General features: G+C 48.3%; 1 protein-coding gene across 4 annotated transcripts in view; it reads right to left on the bottom strand.

Annotated features, from left to right (window-relative positions):
• The window catches only part of PHF2 (PHD finger protein 2), a 105086-nt gene that overhangs the window by 37528 nt on the left and 52752 nt on the right, over positions 1-14806 (bottom strand). For all 4 annotated transcript variants that reach the window (XM_054500479.2, XM_054500480.2, XM_063649685.1 and 1 more), the window contains exons 2-3: positions 12243-12328; positions 5782-5896 (exon numbers count right to left, since the gene is read on the bottom strand). In XM_054500479.2, coding sequence (XP_054356454.1) covers positions 5782-5896; positions 12243-12328 — 201 coding nt within the window. The remainder of the gene's footprint in view (positions 1-5781; positions 5897-12242; positions 12329-14806) is intronic.

Genomic DNA, 14806 nt, shown 5'->3' with positions numbered 1-14806 from the left:
CTTTGCAGAAATTGACAAACTAAACTTGGAATGCTGAATAAAAATGCAAAGCACTCAGATGACCAAAACAGTCTTTTAAAAGAACAATGCTGGAAGACCCTTCCCAACCTCAAAATTCAATACGAAGCTCCTACAGTCAAGATGGTGGTACTGTCATAAGAAAAGATACACTGAGCAATGGAATACACTTAAGTGCCCAGAAATAAATCCTTACACCCACCATCAACTGCTTTTCAATGAGAGTGCCAAGACAGTTCAATGGGGAGAGGCCAGTCTTTTCAATAAATGTTGCTAGGAAAAGTTGATATCCATATGCAAAAGAATAAAGTTCTTCCTACCTCAGATAGTATACAAAAATTCAATCAAAATGAGTCGAAGACCTAAATATAAAAGCTTAAACTATGAAACTCACAGAAGAAAACAAAGGCATAAATCTTCAAGATCTTGGATTAGGCAATGATTTATCAGCAGTGATACCAAAAGCACAAACAATAAAAGGAAAAAAGAGGTAAGTTAGACTTCATTAAAATTAAAAACTTTTGTGCTTCAAATGATGCTGTCAAGAAACTACAAAGACAACACAGAATGGCAGAAACTGTTGGTAAGTGACAAGTATCTAGAATATGTAAAGAATTCTTATAACTCAACAATAAAACAACAGATAACCCAATGAATATAAGGTGGCTAAAATAATGTGGAATTGTTCTTCTGGTTTCAGCTCCAACATGTCAAGAGTTTGGATGTTGTCACTCCCCTCTTCCCCACAAGAAAAAGGCTGAACAAACAGAAAATCAACAACTTTTCTTATATTCATCAGAGAATTGAGTTCATAGGACAAACAACCAACCACCCAAAATCTGAGGAGACAGAAAATCATAGCTGAGATGGCCTTACCTGAAGCGGAAGCTGCTGGAGGCAGTGACCTGTAGGAACACTTACGTGATAACTTTTGACAAACTGCCAAAAGTTAAGTGTAGATCAGTTTAAGAGTTAAAAACTCCTTAATCCAGCAGGAGGATGGAAATAGAAACTATTTTAAAATACATCCAGAGTGTTGTTCTCCATAACAAAAGTCTGCTCCCCTGTATCAGACTCTACTGGACATGGGGAAGGCATTTGGCCACCTCCAGCCCCCACTAGCCTTCCTGTCTCAGATAAGGAGAGAAAAATTAAAAAGGCTGAGAAATGCTCCTAATGATCACAGCCCAGAGACTCTACAAAATTGAGATTTAATCCTGAAATTATAGAACACTTCCCCTCCCCAAAACCTACCACCATACATCAGTATAACAATAGCTGACTATAACTGAGAGAACTGCAGACACAGACTCTGTTTAATATGAAATTCTTAGAAAAACCCAAAGAAACCAGGAGAAAAACAAACTAGAAGAAGCTGACATCTCTGGCACCTAGAGCTATAGCAAATTTAACACAGCCCAGGTCCTACCCAGATTAACATAAAACCTCACACTAAACCCTAATTACCTCAATTCCTATTACACAATACATCGTGTCCAGCTATCACAAGAAATTATAAAGCCTGCTAAATGGCAAGAAAAACTGTAGTCTGAAGAGACAAAGCAAGCATCCGAACAAGACTCAGACATAGCACAGATTTCTGAATTATCAGACAGGAAATTTAAAATAACTAGGATTAATATGTTAGTTACACTAATGGGAAAAGCTGACAACATGTAAGAACAGATGGGTAATGTAAACAGAGAAATGGAAATTAAGACAGAGCCAAAAGGAAAGGCTACAAATTAAAAAAAAATAATAAAAGTAGCAAAAATGAAGGATGCCTTTGATGGGCTCATCAGTAGACTAGACATAAGAAAAGAACCAGTAAGCTTGAAGTTATGTCAATAAAAACTTCCAACCTGAAATCCAAGCAGAACAAAGAAGCAGGTGGGTGGAGGTCAAGGGGAGGTGCAGAATATCCAAGAAATGCAGAAGAAGAACTACAAACAGCGTAATATGCATACTGAGAATATAAAAAGGAAGTGAAAATGCAGTAGAATAAATATTTATTTGAAGTAATAATGGCTGAGAATTTTCTAAAATTAATGGCAGACATGAAACCAAAGATCCAAAAAGCTTAGACCACATAAAGGAGGATAAATGCCAAAAATTCTGCACCTAGGCATATCATACTCAAACTGCAAAAAAAAAAAAAAAAAAACAAAGACCAAGCAAATATCTTGAAAGAAGTCAGATGAGCAAGGTCAACTTCCAGCATGACAATGAAATGTTGAAAATTATTTAAAAAACAATTATTCAGAGCCTCTGGAAATGGTCCCAAGACCAAACCGCAAATGAAGAAACATCTATTTAAGAAAATCTCCAAAAACTCAGTAAGAAGAGTCTGTGATATTTGGACCAAGACTGCTCCCTCCATTCACATTCAGAGCTCAGAGGTGGACACTCCACTCCCAAGTGCTGCAGTCAAAAACACAGGCTTCATCCCCACCAGCTCCCAGCTAGAGAGCTTTCTTCTTGGGAGAGCAGGACTTCCACTTCTCATTCTGCCCCAGCTGCCTGTTGCTGAGTTTAAGTCTGCAGCAAGTAGTGCCAAGAGGTGGTGGCTGCCTTCTTGCATCCAGCTCTGACTAGTGAAACTGAAGCTCTCCCTTGTGTGTGGCATGCTGATAGTGCTGAGTGGGGCCCTGACCACCCTCACCTTGCCACTTCTATTCAAGGTGATATTGGAGGTTCTTGGGAGAGCAATTAGGCAAGAAAAATCAATACAGGTCACCTAGATGGGAAAGGAAGAAGTCATACTATCTCAATTTGCAAATGACATGATCATATGTATATATAAAATACTAAGGAACCCTCTAAAAAAACGATTAGAACTAACAAACTAGTTCGGCAGGGTTGCAAGATACAAGATCAACATATAAAAATCAATTGTATTTCTATACACTATCAATGAACAATCTGAAAATTAAGAAAACGATTCTATTGACAAGAGCACCAAAAAGAATAAAATACTTCAGAATATATTTAACAGAGGAAATGTAAAACTTATACTCTGAAAACTATAAATAATTCTTGAAAGAAACTTAAAAGATCTAAATAAATGGAAAAGTATCCATGTTCACAGCTTAGAAGTTTTAACATTGTTAAGGTGGAAATACCTGCAGAGTGATCTACAGATTGAAAGCAATTACTTTCAAAATCCCAGCTGACTTCCTTGTAAAAATTGACAAGCTGACCTTAAAATTCATATGACATACAAGGGACCTAGAATGATCAAAACAAACTTGAAAAAGAAAAACAAACTTGGCCGGGCATGGTGGCTCACGCCTGTAATCCCAGCACTTTGGGAGGCCAAGGTGGGCAGATCACAAGGTCAGGAGTTTTGAGACCACCCTGGCCAACATGGTGAAACCCCGTCTCTACTAAAACTACAAAAAATTAGCCGGGTGTGGTAGTGCACGCCTGTAGTCCCAGCTACTTAGGAGGCTGAGACAGAAGAATCAATTGAACCTGGGAGGTGGAGGTTGCAGCGAGCCAAGATCGTGCTACCGTACTCCAGCCTGGGTGACAGAGTGAGACTCTGTCTCAAAAAAAAAAGAAAAGAACAAACTTGGAAGACTTATACTTCCTGATTTCAAAACTTACTATAAATTACTATAGTAATTAAGACTGTGTGGTACTGGCATAAGCAGAGATATAGATTAGTGGAATAGAACTGAATATCAGAAACAAACACATCTATGGCCAATTGAGTTCGATAAGGGTGCCAAGACTGTTTACTAGCAAAAGAATAGTTTTTTCAACCAATGGTACTGGGACAAATGAAGAGCTGCATGCAAAAAAAATGAAGTTCAAGCCTTACCTCACACCATATACAAAAATAAGCTCAAAATGTATCAAAGAACAAACTGTATGTGCTAAAACTACAAAACTCTTAGAAGAAAATATATCAATAAATCTTCATGACTTTGGATTTGGCAATGGATTCTCAGATATGACAAAAGCACATCAACAAAAAATAGATTAATTGGACTTTATCAAAATTAAAAACTTTTCTACTTCAAATGACACTATCAAGAAAGTAAAAAGACAACCCACAGAATAGGAGAGAGTATTTTGAAATCATATATCAGGTAATGGGGCTTGTATCTAGAATGTACTATATATGAAACTATTAAACTCAATAATTTAAAAAAAGCAAAAAAATTAAAAATGGGCCAAGGACCTGAATAGTCATTTTTCCAAGGAAGATATGCAAGGATCAACAAGCTCATGAAAAGATGCTCAACATCACTAATCACTAGAGAAATGAAAATCAAAAAATAAGATACCAGTTCACACCCACTCACATGGCTAGAATCAAGTTAAGTCAGATAATAACAAGTTCTAGTGAGGATGTGAAGAAATGGAGACCCTCATACCCTGCTGGTGGGAAGGTAAAACGGGGAAGCTGCTTTGGAAAACAGTCTGACAGTTCTTCAAACAGTTAAACACAGAGTTACCATGTGACCCAGCAATTCCACTCCTAAAACAATAAAAGCATATGTCCACATAAAAACTTGTACAAAAATGTTTATGGCACAATTATTCATAGTAGCCAAAAAGTGGAAACAATGCAAATGACCATCACCTGATGAATGGATAGACAGAGTACCTATGTGGAATATCTATACGACAAAATATCATTCAGCCTCAAAAAAGGAGTGAGGTGCTAACACATGCCACAGCACAGATGACCCTTGAACGCACTCTGCTAAATGAAAGAGGCCAGTCTTGTTGTAGAACTCCATTTATATGAAGCAAATCTACAGAAACAAGAAAGTGGATTAGTAGTTGCTAAAGACAGCTGGGAGGGGGGATGAGAAGACAGGGATGATGTATAAGCGTTATGGGATTTATTTTGGGGGTGATGAAAATGTCCCAAAATCAGTGATGTGCACATATCTGTGAATACAGTAAAATCCACTGAACTGCACATTTTAAATGGGTGAACTCTTTATATGTATTTTACCTCAATAAAGGTCAGAAAAGAAAAAATAAAGAAGCCAGGAAAAAAACACCTTACCCAGAGAGGGGTCAGAACAAGAGTTCCATTGGATTTTGCATTAGAAATCACACATGCAAGAAGGGAGTTGGAATTTAAAATGTCCAAAGAAAAAAAACCCGCCAACTTAGGATTCTGTGTCCAGCGGAATTATCCTTCAAAAGTGAGGGAGAAATAAAGGCTGTCTGACAAACAGAAACTGACTCCAGCTCATGAACGGCTGCAGGGCAGCTCAGAGGTGCCACCCCTAAACAGCTCCTTTCTCACCAGGAGCCGCTCCCGGCTGCGTCCTTCCTATGGCCAGAATTCTGTCCTCTGCCCTCATGCAGAACAAGAGTGTGGGCACTGGGGGTCTCTGAGAAGGAGACATGAGGACGACGCCTGCCTGGGCCATGGGAGCACGCTTGTGGGCAGAGGAAGGACTGGGAGCCAAGGGCTCAGGAGAGTACCTGGCAGGTGCTGGGCATACTCACGTGGGGAGAGAGGTCCCTTCCACCCAGCAGGAGAAGGGTCACCAATGTTTGTCCCCCACCCCCAGGGAAGTGCTGACCAAGGGAAGGAGAGGTCGGCCCATTTGCAGGGAGCTTTGGGTTGCTGGTGCGGGCTATGCTGCCTCCAGGAGACAGGCTTCCTGCTTCCTGCTTTCCAGCAAAGATAGCAAAGAGAGCCCCCAGTGATGGATAGCGGGACAAGGGACGGAGAGAGTGCGCATCCCCTGGCTGCAGGTGGTGGAGCATACAGGAGGGCCAGCCCACCTGGGAAAGGTCCGGCTCCGCAGCTCCTTGATGAAGAGCTGGCTGCCATTCTGCACGGGCTTGACGTCGGGCGCTTGCCCCGGGCCGTGTTTGTGCCAGGTCCGCTTCTTCTTTACTGTGGAGGAGACCGGAAGCAAGGTCGGTCACACAGCGCAGCCCCAGCAGGGCTCCACAACTTCCCCTAAGAACCTTGGCCCACCCAGCCTACTAACAACTCCCAGCATTGCTGGGCTCACACTCACCTCCCAAGACTGATGACACCCCCACCCTGCCACGCACATAGGGAGGAGTCAACCCCCCACCTCGACCTCATGTCCTGTCCCATCCCATACCTCACCATGGATGGCACCACTGTCCTCCATTCCCTGACCCAGAAGCTGGGGTCTCCTGGGACCCCTCCTCATTCAGGCCCTGAGTCTGCAGAGACCACCAGAGAGGCACCTCCTGAAAAGGTCCTCAGCCACGGTTTGGCCTCACCATCCCATGGCTTCCACAGCTGGACTCTGTCACCTCCCTACTGGGACCTCCGTCGCCCCAACTGCCACAGCCGCAGACAGGGGCAGGTCAGGTCCCACCATCTTGTTCCGTCTCCTCCCCACCTCCCCAGGTGGTGCACATCCCTGCTCCTCTGTGCTGGCCACACTCCAGCCCTCCCCTGACCACCGCCAACCCTGGGCCTGTCTACCCCACCTACTTCCTCACACTGCCCAGGTCACACCTTCTCCTGGGGCACGAGGTACACACACCTTGGACTTTTTACATGTGCATGTGAGCACATGTGCACACATTCCTAGTGGACTATGCACCCATGCAACAATGCAGGCACACACATATGTACATACACATGCACACACCTCTACTGGACCACAAGCCCTATGCGCACACACACACCTCTACTGGACTTCAAGTCCCTGAGGGCAGGGAAGCAATTTCCTCTCCACCTCGCTAAGTCCCTAGCTCCCAGCCTTGTATTCAACCAGGCAGAGAAGGGCAGCTGGGGTAAGGGAGGCCACTGGGGCATAGAGATGCCCTCCTTGGGGGCTGCTTGGCTGAGTCTGACACAGGCTGACCCTTGAGCAGTGAAGGGACTGAATTCAAGAGCAGAGCCAGGCAGGGCCCGTATTGTGCCCTTCCTTCACAGACAAAGGCAAGGTGGGGGGCGCAGGGGATGGGGGCCTTAGAAGGCCATGTGTCATCCTCCTGAGTCTCGGTGGTTGTGGGGACAAAGGGAGCTAATGACCACTCAGTGACAATGCCTGTCTCTGAGCAGGATCTGCTACCAACACGAAGGAGAAGGGCTGGGTGGGGCTGGGATCTTTTATTTGCAAAGAATCTTCGCATTGTGTTCAATCTCCCTGTCCACGATTCAAGTGGACATTATGGAAACTTGGCAAAATCCGACAGAGTCAAGGCCAGAAGCCAGGACTTCTGAGGGAAGCATCGGGCACAGATGAGCAACAAACAGGGTTCAAATCTGTTTTGGCCAATCCTCTTCCAGCTGTGTGACCTTGGGCAAATTACTTGACATCTCTGTGCCTTGTCTTTACTAGAGAAAGGCTCACACGGGCCTTGTGGGGTGGCTGTGGGACGTAGGTTGGCACATGCACAGTGTCTGCTCCAGACTCCGCTGGGCCTTTTCTCAGGGCAAAGCCACCTGGTGCGGTAGGTGCTTGTTCATGGGCAGAACACACTCACAGGCTGGTTTGGTGCTCCTAACAGACCCTGGGCTCATCCCTGTGTGCCCCCTATGCCCAGTACTGGGCCCAGCACACAGTGGGCACAGGGGGAGTGTCTGCGAGCAGATGAAGTCTCCCGTCCTTGTCACACTGGCTGCTCAGCTTCAGAGCAACTTGGAAGGAGAGGTGGATGCATCTGCCTTCATAACTATCAACAGAGAAGGCTCAGTTCAGCCCATGCTCCTGCCCTCTTGGTGCCAGCCTGAGCCAGGCAATGCCAGGGCCACAGATAGCTCCAACCTGCGCTCCTGTTGCAGTTTGCAAGCACTCACTGAGTATCTTGGCTCCGTGCAACCTGGGGGTGCTGGAGCAGGTGTTACCCAAGCGATAGATGCTTGGGAGCCCCTGCTTCTTAAGAGCTGAGATGGGAAGGGAGCCAAGGCTGGCCCTAGAGGTGTGTGTGCTGAGATGTTCAGCCCAAAGGGTAAAGGAATTGGAAAAAAGACACCCCCAATGACAGCCCAGACCCTCCTGACCCCCCAACAATCCTAAGCCTCAGTGACTGTGAATACCATCACCCTCTTGCTGGGCCTGCTGCTACCTGGGGAGGTGTGGATATCAAGCAAGCAAGTGGCTCCAGAGTTCACAAAGTGCCTTCCCTGCCTTGGAAGGCCTCGTGGAAATGGAGGCGGTTATATCTACTCCATGGGGGAGCCAAGTGGGACCTAGGAAGGAAACTTCCAGAGCTGAGCTTTCTGCACCAAGCAGAGCTCCCTGCCTGCCCTTAGGTCACCACCTGTGAGGAACACCGAGTGTGGGCAGGGCTCCAAGGAGAGGCTGCAATGAAGGTCCAGGACAGCGGCGGCTCAGGCAGGAGCGTGAGGCAGCCCCGTGGTTATGCAGCAGCAGTGACACTGCAGCTGGGAGAGGCCTCAGGGCTGGCTGAGGAGATCAAGGAAAAGGAAGCAGCCCACAGAGACAGGGTGCCACGGAGGGGAGCCAGCAGGGGCCCAGCACGGCTGGCAGGGTGGGGGCGTCCTCCCCGTCACCTGTCTGCATGGTCATTATTTCATCAATCGCACTCCTGTCCAAGGATGCTCACTGAGGCCAGGGACCCCGGCTACACCTGCGTACCTCCTCTCTCGTGGGGCGGGGTCCTCACTTCACAGATGAAGCAACTGAGGCCAGAGATGTGGGGCCATGCCAAGGTCGCCAGCAAAGGTACACAGAGGGGCAAGGAGGTCTACTGCCCCTCCTGCTGCACCGGCATGGGGCGCCCTGTCCCAGAGCCACATGCGGAGCATGATGACAGCGCCCCCGTGACGACACACCTACTGAGACAACTGCTGAGCAGAGTCACCCTAACCCCACAGGGCAGGGCAGGATGAGGAAAGTCAGTTCAATAAGATAACTGACTGTGCATAAGTCAGGAGCTGCAATTCAGGGCCGCTTCTAACCACTGTGTGGCTTCCTCATCAGATGGGGATGCCTTCCCGAGTTCCTGGCCAGGTACCTTGGGACACCCTGTACCAAATCTGTGTCAGTCAGGTAAACCTGTGGGCCTATGGCCCCTGCCCACAGGCCATGGCCAAAATCAGCTCAAGGGACATATTGGAACAGGGAGGGACCCTGCAATCCCCACCACTGTGGCTTTCAAAAAGATGGGACAAACTGTGAGGACCAGGCCTCAGGCACAGCTCACTCTGGGAACCCTAAGCAGCCCCCATCCCCACCCGCAGGCCAGGGTGGCAGGAGCAGGACAGGTGGAGGCAGGCTCAAGGCCTCCAGAGGTTCCCAGCACTGGCTTAGAGCTTCTCCAGGGACACAGAGGGGCCCTCTTGTCCCCAATGTGCCTTGGTGTGCAAGGCGTGCCTGGAGTAAATGCAAAGACCAACTGGGGCATCATAGACAGGCTCTGGGCACAGTGTACACTCACTTCAAATCTGAACATGCACACTGGTGGAAGGTGCTAGAACCATGTACCTTTGTCCCTGATGGAGCACACATCCCTCAGTAACAACTGAAAATCTGCTTCACAGAATTTATATAGCACATTCAGCACATAGATGCGTGCATGCACACACATACATACAGCTGTGGACTGAATATCCATCCCACCAAAATTTATCTGTTGAAATCCTGACCCCTAAGGTGATGATTTTATGAGGTGGGGCCTTTGGGAGGTGATGAGGTCATGAGGGTAAAGTCCTCCTGAATGGGATTAGTGTCCTTATAAAAGAGACCCCAGAGAGCTGCCTCCTTCCTTCCACCATGTGAGGACACGGCAAGAGGACACTGTCTATGAACCAGAAGCAGGCCCTCACCACACACTGAATCAGCCAGCACCTTGATCTTGGACTTCCAGCCTCCAGAACTGTAAGAAATAAATTTTCTATTACTTAAGCCCTCCAGTCTGTGGTATTTTGTTACGGCAGCCTGAACAGAGTATGACATACACACAAGCACATGCACACACACATACACATGCACAAATATGTAAGCATACACGTACATGCACACACACATGTGTACAGCCAGGCAGGGGCTGGGGGTCCCACCGCCTGCAACCTCGGCACTGTCTGCTAGTCTAGAATGTCTCTCCCTGGGCGGCTGGCCATAGGAGACAGGAAGGGGAGCCTGCACTGAGGTTTTAGCTGCAATCAACGGCAGCAACTGGGACACCAGGCCTCTGCCCAAACTCCCCGCAGGGACAGGGGCAGGGTCTGGGTGAGGCAGGCACACAGGACTCCCATGGCAGGTGGGCTGCCTGGGGACATTAGAGAAATCAAAACTGTGTGCTCACCAATATGTAAAACCTGCTCAGCCCCAGCACCACAACATTGCTCTACCCCAGCCCCAACTCATGCAAGAGCCCCCAAGCAAGGACCCCTTGAAATGTATGCTGACTATCAGGAGAAGAGGCCCCTGGCCCAGGGGTTTCTGACACTTTCTTTTCTACCAGTCTGAAAGCCTCTTCTCAAGTGATGCACACGTGTACAAACCACACAAGAGCAACGCCACCCCAGCATCCTCCCAAGCCCCCCCACGCAGGTAGGACCTGAGAGGGTCCTACCCCCCAGGAAAGCACCTCCTGGGGTATCCTGGCTCCAACCCTACTCTGCCCTGACACCTGCCCCCTAGGCCCCATGGGGCAGCCCCAGGTCCCCACTGGAAGCTCAGCCCTGTTTGTGTCATTCCTGTCGTAAAGACAGCTTGGCCCTGAGCTTTCCGGGCGGGCTCACTGAGGTGCCAGAAGCATGAGAATGCCCCGGCGGGCTGATCCTTCCTACCCTTTATCTGTTTTTGAGCAATAACCAGATGATAGGTTAATGAGCTTGCCATAGGCAGATGCATTCTGAGCATAAATGCAGCCAACTACTAGGGACCAGGAGTAAGAAGGCAATTTAGGAATCCCAGAACCTCCCCACAGGCAAACTATCAGCCTGAAAGTTCAGGAAGAGCTGCTAGCTTCTCCTCATCACCCGCTTGCATATTTGTTGAGGCTGTGCTGGGGATAGGGTCAAGACCTGAAACACATGCAGCCCCCACCATTGTCCAGCAATAGACAGGAACAAAGCATTCAGGCCTTGGGAGAGGCCAAGAAAGAGCAGCCAGGTCCTCAGAGTAGTGAGACCCAGCATCATCAGCTGCCAGGCCAGGCCTCCAAGGCTCCCTCAACCCAGCCTCAGCTCACAGAACAGGGGTGCTGGGGCCCCTTCCACCTATTGCCTGCATCCTCCCTCTGCCCCTACTGATTCCATAGGACTCATCCCACAGGGGTCTGGGGGTCTGGTGCTTCAGCTTGCAACTGGGCACTGGGAGGGGTCTCCCTTTGAAGGGGAGTGACTCAGACTGGCTGTGACCTGGAGCCAGATGCATTCCCTGCCCCACCTTGTCCAGGGCTCAGGTCAGCAGGAATGTGATCAGCTGACTCAGCCAGGGCCCATGTCCAGCCTGCAGATTCTGTGAGCACCCAAGACCCTCCAATGAAGTGGAAACCAGAGGCCACATTAACACACACACACCCATATCCATACCATCTGTCCTGTCTACAGGCCACACCCCTCCCGAGTCCTTGCAGACCACCACACAGCTCCCGCTCTGCAACCAGGGCTGAGGCTTGGAGCTCAAGGCTCATATAACCTCCAGCTCACCTGGATGAACCTGCACAGTGTGAGCCAAGCCTGGACCCCAGGACCCAGCACACCTGAAAGGGCCAAGAAGAAAACGAAGCCTCAGACCTTAGGACACACAAACAGCAGGTTGTGTGGGAAAGGCAAGGGCCCTCCAAGATTCTCTGCAGAGGAGGAGGTGGGTGGCATGAGGCGGGGCTGAAAAAGGAGGGGAGGAGAGAGCCCACCAACAATGCACGTGCCCAGAAAACAGACAGGCTGGGCCCCACGTGTAGCAGTGGCTGGCTGGGCCGGGCTAGGCTGGGGGCCCCTGGAAAACCCCGACATCACCATTTATCCAGGTCCCCAAGTCCGTGTCCCCCTAACTCAGGCTGGCCTGGCCTCTTGCTAGGCCTCAGAAGGCCCTTTGAGTCTTTGCACAGCTGCCTCTGCCAGCGGGAACTGATCAGGAGGGGCTACGGTGGGCCTAGTGAGGCTACAGGGGACAGTAAGCTAGGTTGGCAGGGTCCCCAGGCCTAGACACTACTCAGGGCGTTTTGCCCCCAGCAACCCAGGGCCCAGGCCCAGCAGAAACCTTGCCCTCCTCGCAGCCCAGGCAGGGTGGATGCTGCTCTCTTCCGCAAGAGATGGTCACTTGGGCTGCGGTACTTACAGGTAGACTTCCCATGGGTTTTCTCACAGTTTGGGCAGTGGTATATGTCGATGTCGGGCGCCTCCTCCTCTTCCACCCCAACACAGCTGAAACGAGACGAAACAGACCATTACCTAGGCACTCAGCACCCCCTCAAGCACTTTCCATCTGCCAAGCTCTAGGGAGAATCCCTGCTCATTGTCTGGGAACCTGAGCCAGATGGAGCACAGCTGTGCAGGGACAGTGTTCTACTAGGAAAGCAGGGTGGAGGGAAAGAGCTGCAGAGATTTCCTCCTGGAAAGGCCTCTGCAGCCTGGACCTAGATACAGCATCTGGATACGCCCCACCATGAGGACCCAATGAACGGGCCATCTAGCAAGCCTGCCTGGGTGAGGGTCACCAATGCCCCGTCACCCAGGGGGCAGGGAAGGAAGAGGGGTTCTCAGAGCCAGGCTGCAGGCTGTCGCCATCACTTCACCAGGGGTAACCTGAGGGTGCAGAAAACACCAGAGGCAGCTCAGAGCCCCTCCTGTGGGCCATACCATAGCCACCCATCCAGCTCATCCTCATGGGGGCCAAGAAGAGGCCTACCAGCCTGGCCTTAGGACATGTCCAGGACTCCAGACATCATGACCACTCTTTCCTCATTCCCTCCCTGGAGTTCCTCCAGACCCCTTGCAAACCTGCTTGGAGACTTAGAACAAGAGAGAGCCACCTCCTATGCAGATGGTCGGGCTACAGGCCTTAAGCCATTTGAGGAATGAACACAAAGAGTATCAAAGGACACAACCTAAGACATCAATAAACTTCTACAGAAGCAAAACCAGCAAAATGGAAAGGCTTTGTTTTATTCTGATACTTTTTTTAGTTAAAAGTGACATGAGGCCAGGCACGGTGGCTCATATCTGTAATCCCAACACTTTGAGAGGCCGAGGTGGGTGGATCACTTGAGGTCAGGAGTTCGAGATCAGCCTGGCCAACATGGTGAAACCCTGTCTCTAATAAAAATACAAAAAAAATTAGCCGGAGCATAGTGGCACACACCTGTAATCCCAGCTATTTGGGAGGCTGAGGTGGGAGTATTGTTTGAGCCCGGAAGGCGGAGGTTGCAGTGAGCCGAGATTGCACCACTGCACTCCAGCCTGGGCAACAGAGTGAGACTCCATCTCAAAAAAAAAAAAAAAAAAAAAGTGACATGAGAATGGGCATCTGTAACATGTAGAGGCCCCCAAGACTAAATAAGAACACAGTGGATAATGGGCAGGACACAGGTCCAGACAACTCCCACAAGAAGAATGCAGCAAACAAATTGGAAAATACTTCAACATCTTCCTCTAGTGAGCAAATGCATGTAAATAAAACTGACCAGTAAATTTAAAAATGGACATTCCCCCCAGGCAGCCCCAGAATGTTGCCATAGGAGGGGGTCAGGGCAGCAAGCTACCTGGAATGGAAGCTATAGATGTGCATGAAGCAGACTGTTTTCACTCAGGGCAAACAAAAAAATGAACATAAAGACACTGTTGACCTTAAGGAAATAAAAAAGAATTATAACAGAATACTATGAAAAATTATAGGTCAATAAATTACGTAACCTGGATGAAATGGAGAAATGCTCAGAAGCACACAAACTGCCAAAACTGACTCAAAAAGAAACAGAACATTTGAACAGACCTGTCACAAGTAAAAAAGATTAAATCAGTAATCAAAAAACCTCCCCCAAAAAGAAAATCCCAGAACCACCACTAGTGAATTCTATCAAACATTTAAAGAAGAATAACACCAATCCTTCTTAAACTTTTTCAGAAAATAGAAGAGGGGGGAACATTTCCTAAGCATTACCCTGAGCCCAAAGCCAGACAGAGACACTACAAGAAAAGAAAACTACAGACCAGTATCTCTAATGAATATTGATGTAAAAATCCTCAATAAAATACCAGCAAATAAAGTCTAGGAGCATATTAAGGGGACAATGCACCATGACCAAGTGGGATTTATCACAGGAATGCAAGGACGGTTCAGTACACGAAAATAAATCAGTGCTTCAACACCTAAAGCATCAAGTCTGACTGCAAGAAGAAAAAGATGCAACCCTGGGGCTCTGTCCTGGAGGATGGCACAGCAGAAGCTGTGCTTCTCTTTCCTTCACCCTGGAGGACAGATCTCACCAAGTGGGTAAAATACAAGAAGCAGCAGGGCTCACCTGGCTCTTTCTCCTGAGCTGGCCACAGCCCTCTGCCTCATTCCTATGTTCCCATCTCTCCCAATCCTTCCCCAATTCCCCATCCTCCCCAAGACACATTACACCATATTAACACAATGATGAAAAATCCTACGTGACCATCTCAATTGATACAGAAAAAGCACTCAACAAAATCCTTTCATGATAAAAACACTCTACAAACTAGGAATAGAGGGGAACTTCTTCAACATGATGAAAGCCATGGATGAAAAATCCACGGGAAACATTGTATACAATGGTGAAAGGCTGAAAGCTTTTCCCATAAGATGAGGAACAAAATAGGATGCCTATTGTTGCCGCTTCTGTTTAACACAGTACTGGAAGCTCTAGCCAGAGCAATTAA

The sequence above is a fragment of the Pongo pygmaeus genome, chromosome 13 (genome assembly GCF_028885625.2).
Source record: "Pongo pygmaeus isolate AG05252 chromosome 13, NHGRI_mPonPyg2-v2.0_pri, whole genome shotgun sequence".
In the NCBI taxonomy this organism is placed as follows: domain Eukaryota; kingdom Metazoa; phylum Chordata; class Mammalia; order Primates; family Hominidae; genus Pongo; species Pongo pygmaeus.
This window is presented reverse-complemented; position numbering and strand designations above follow the sequence as displayed.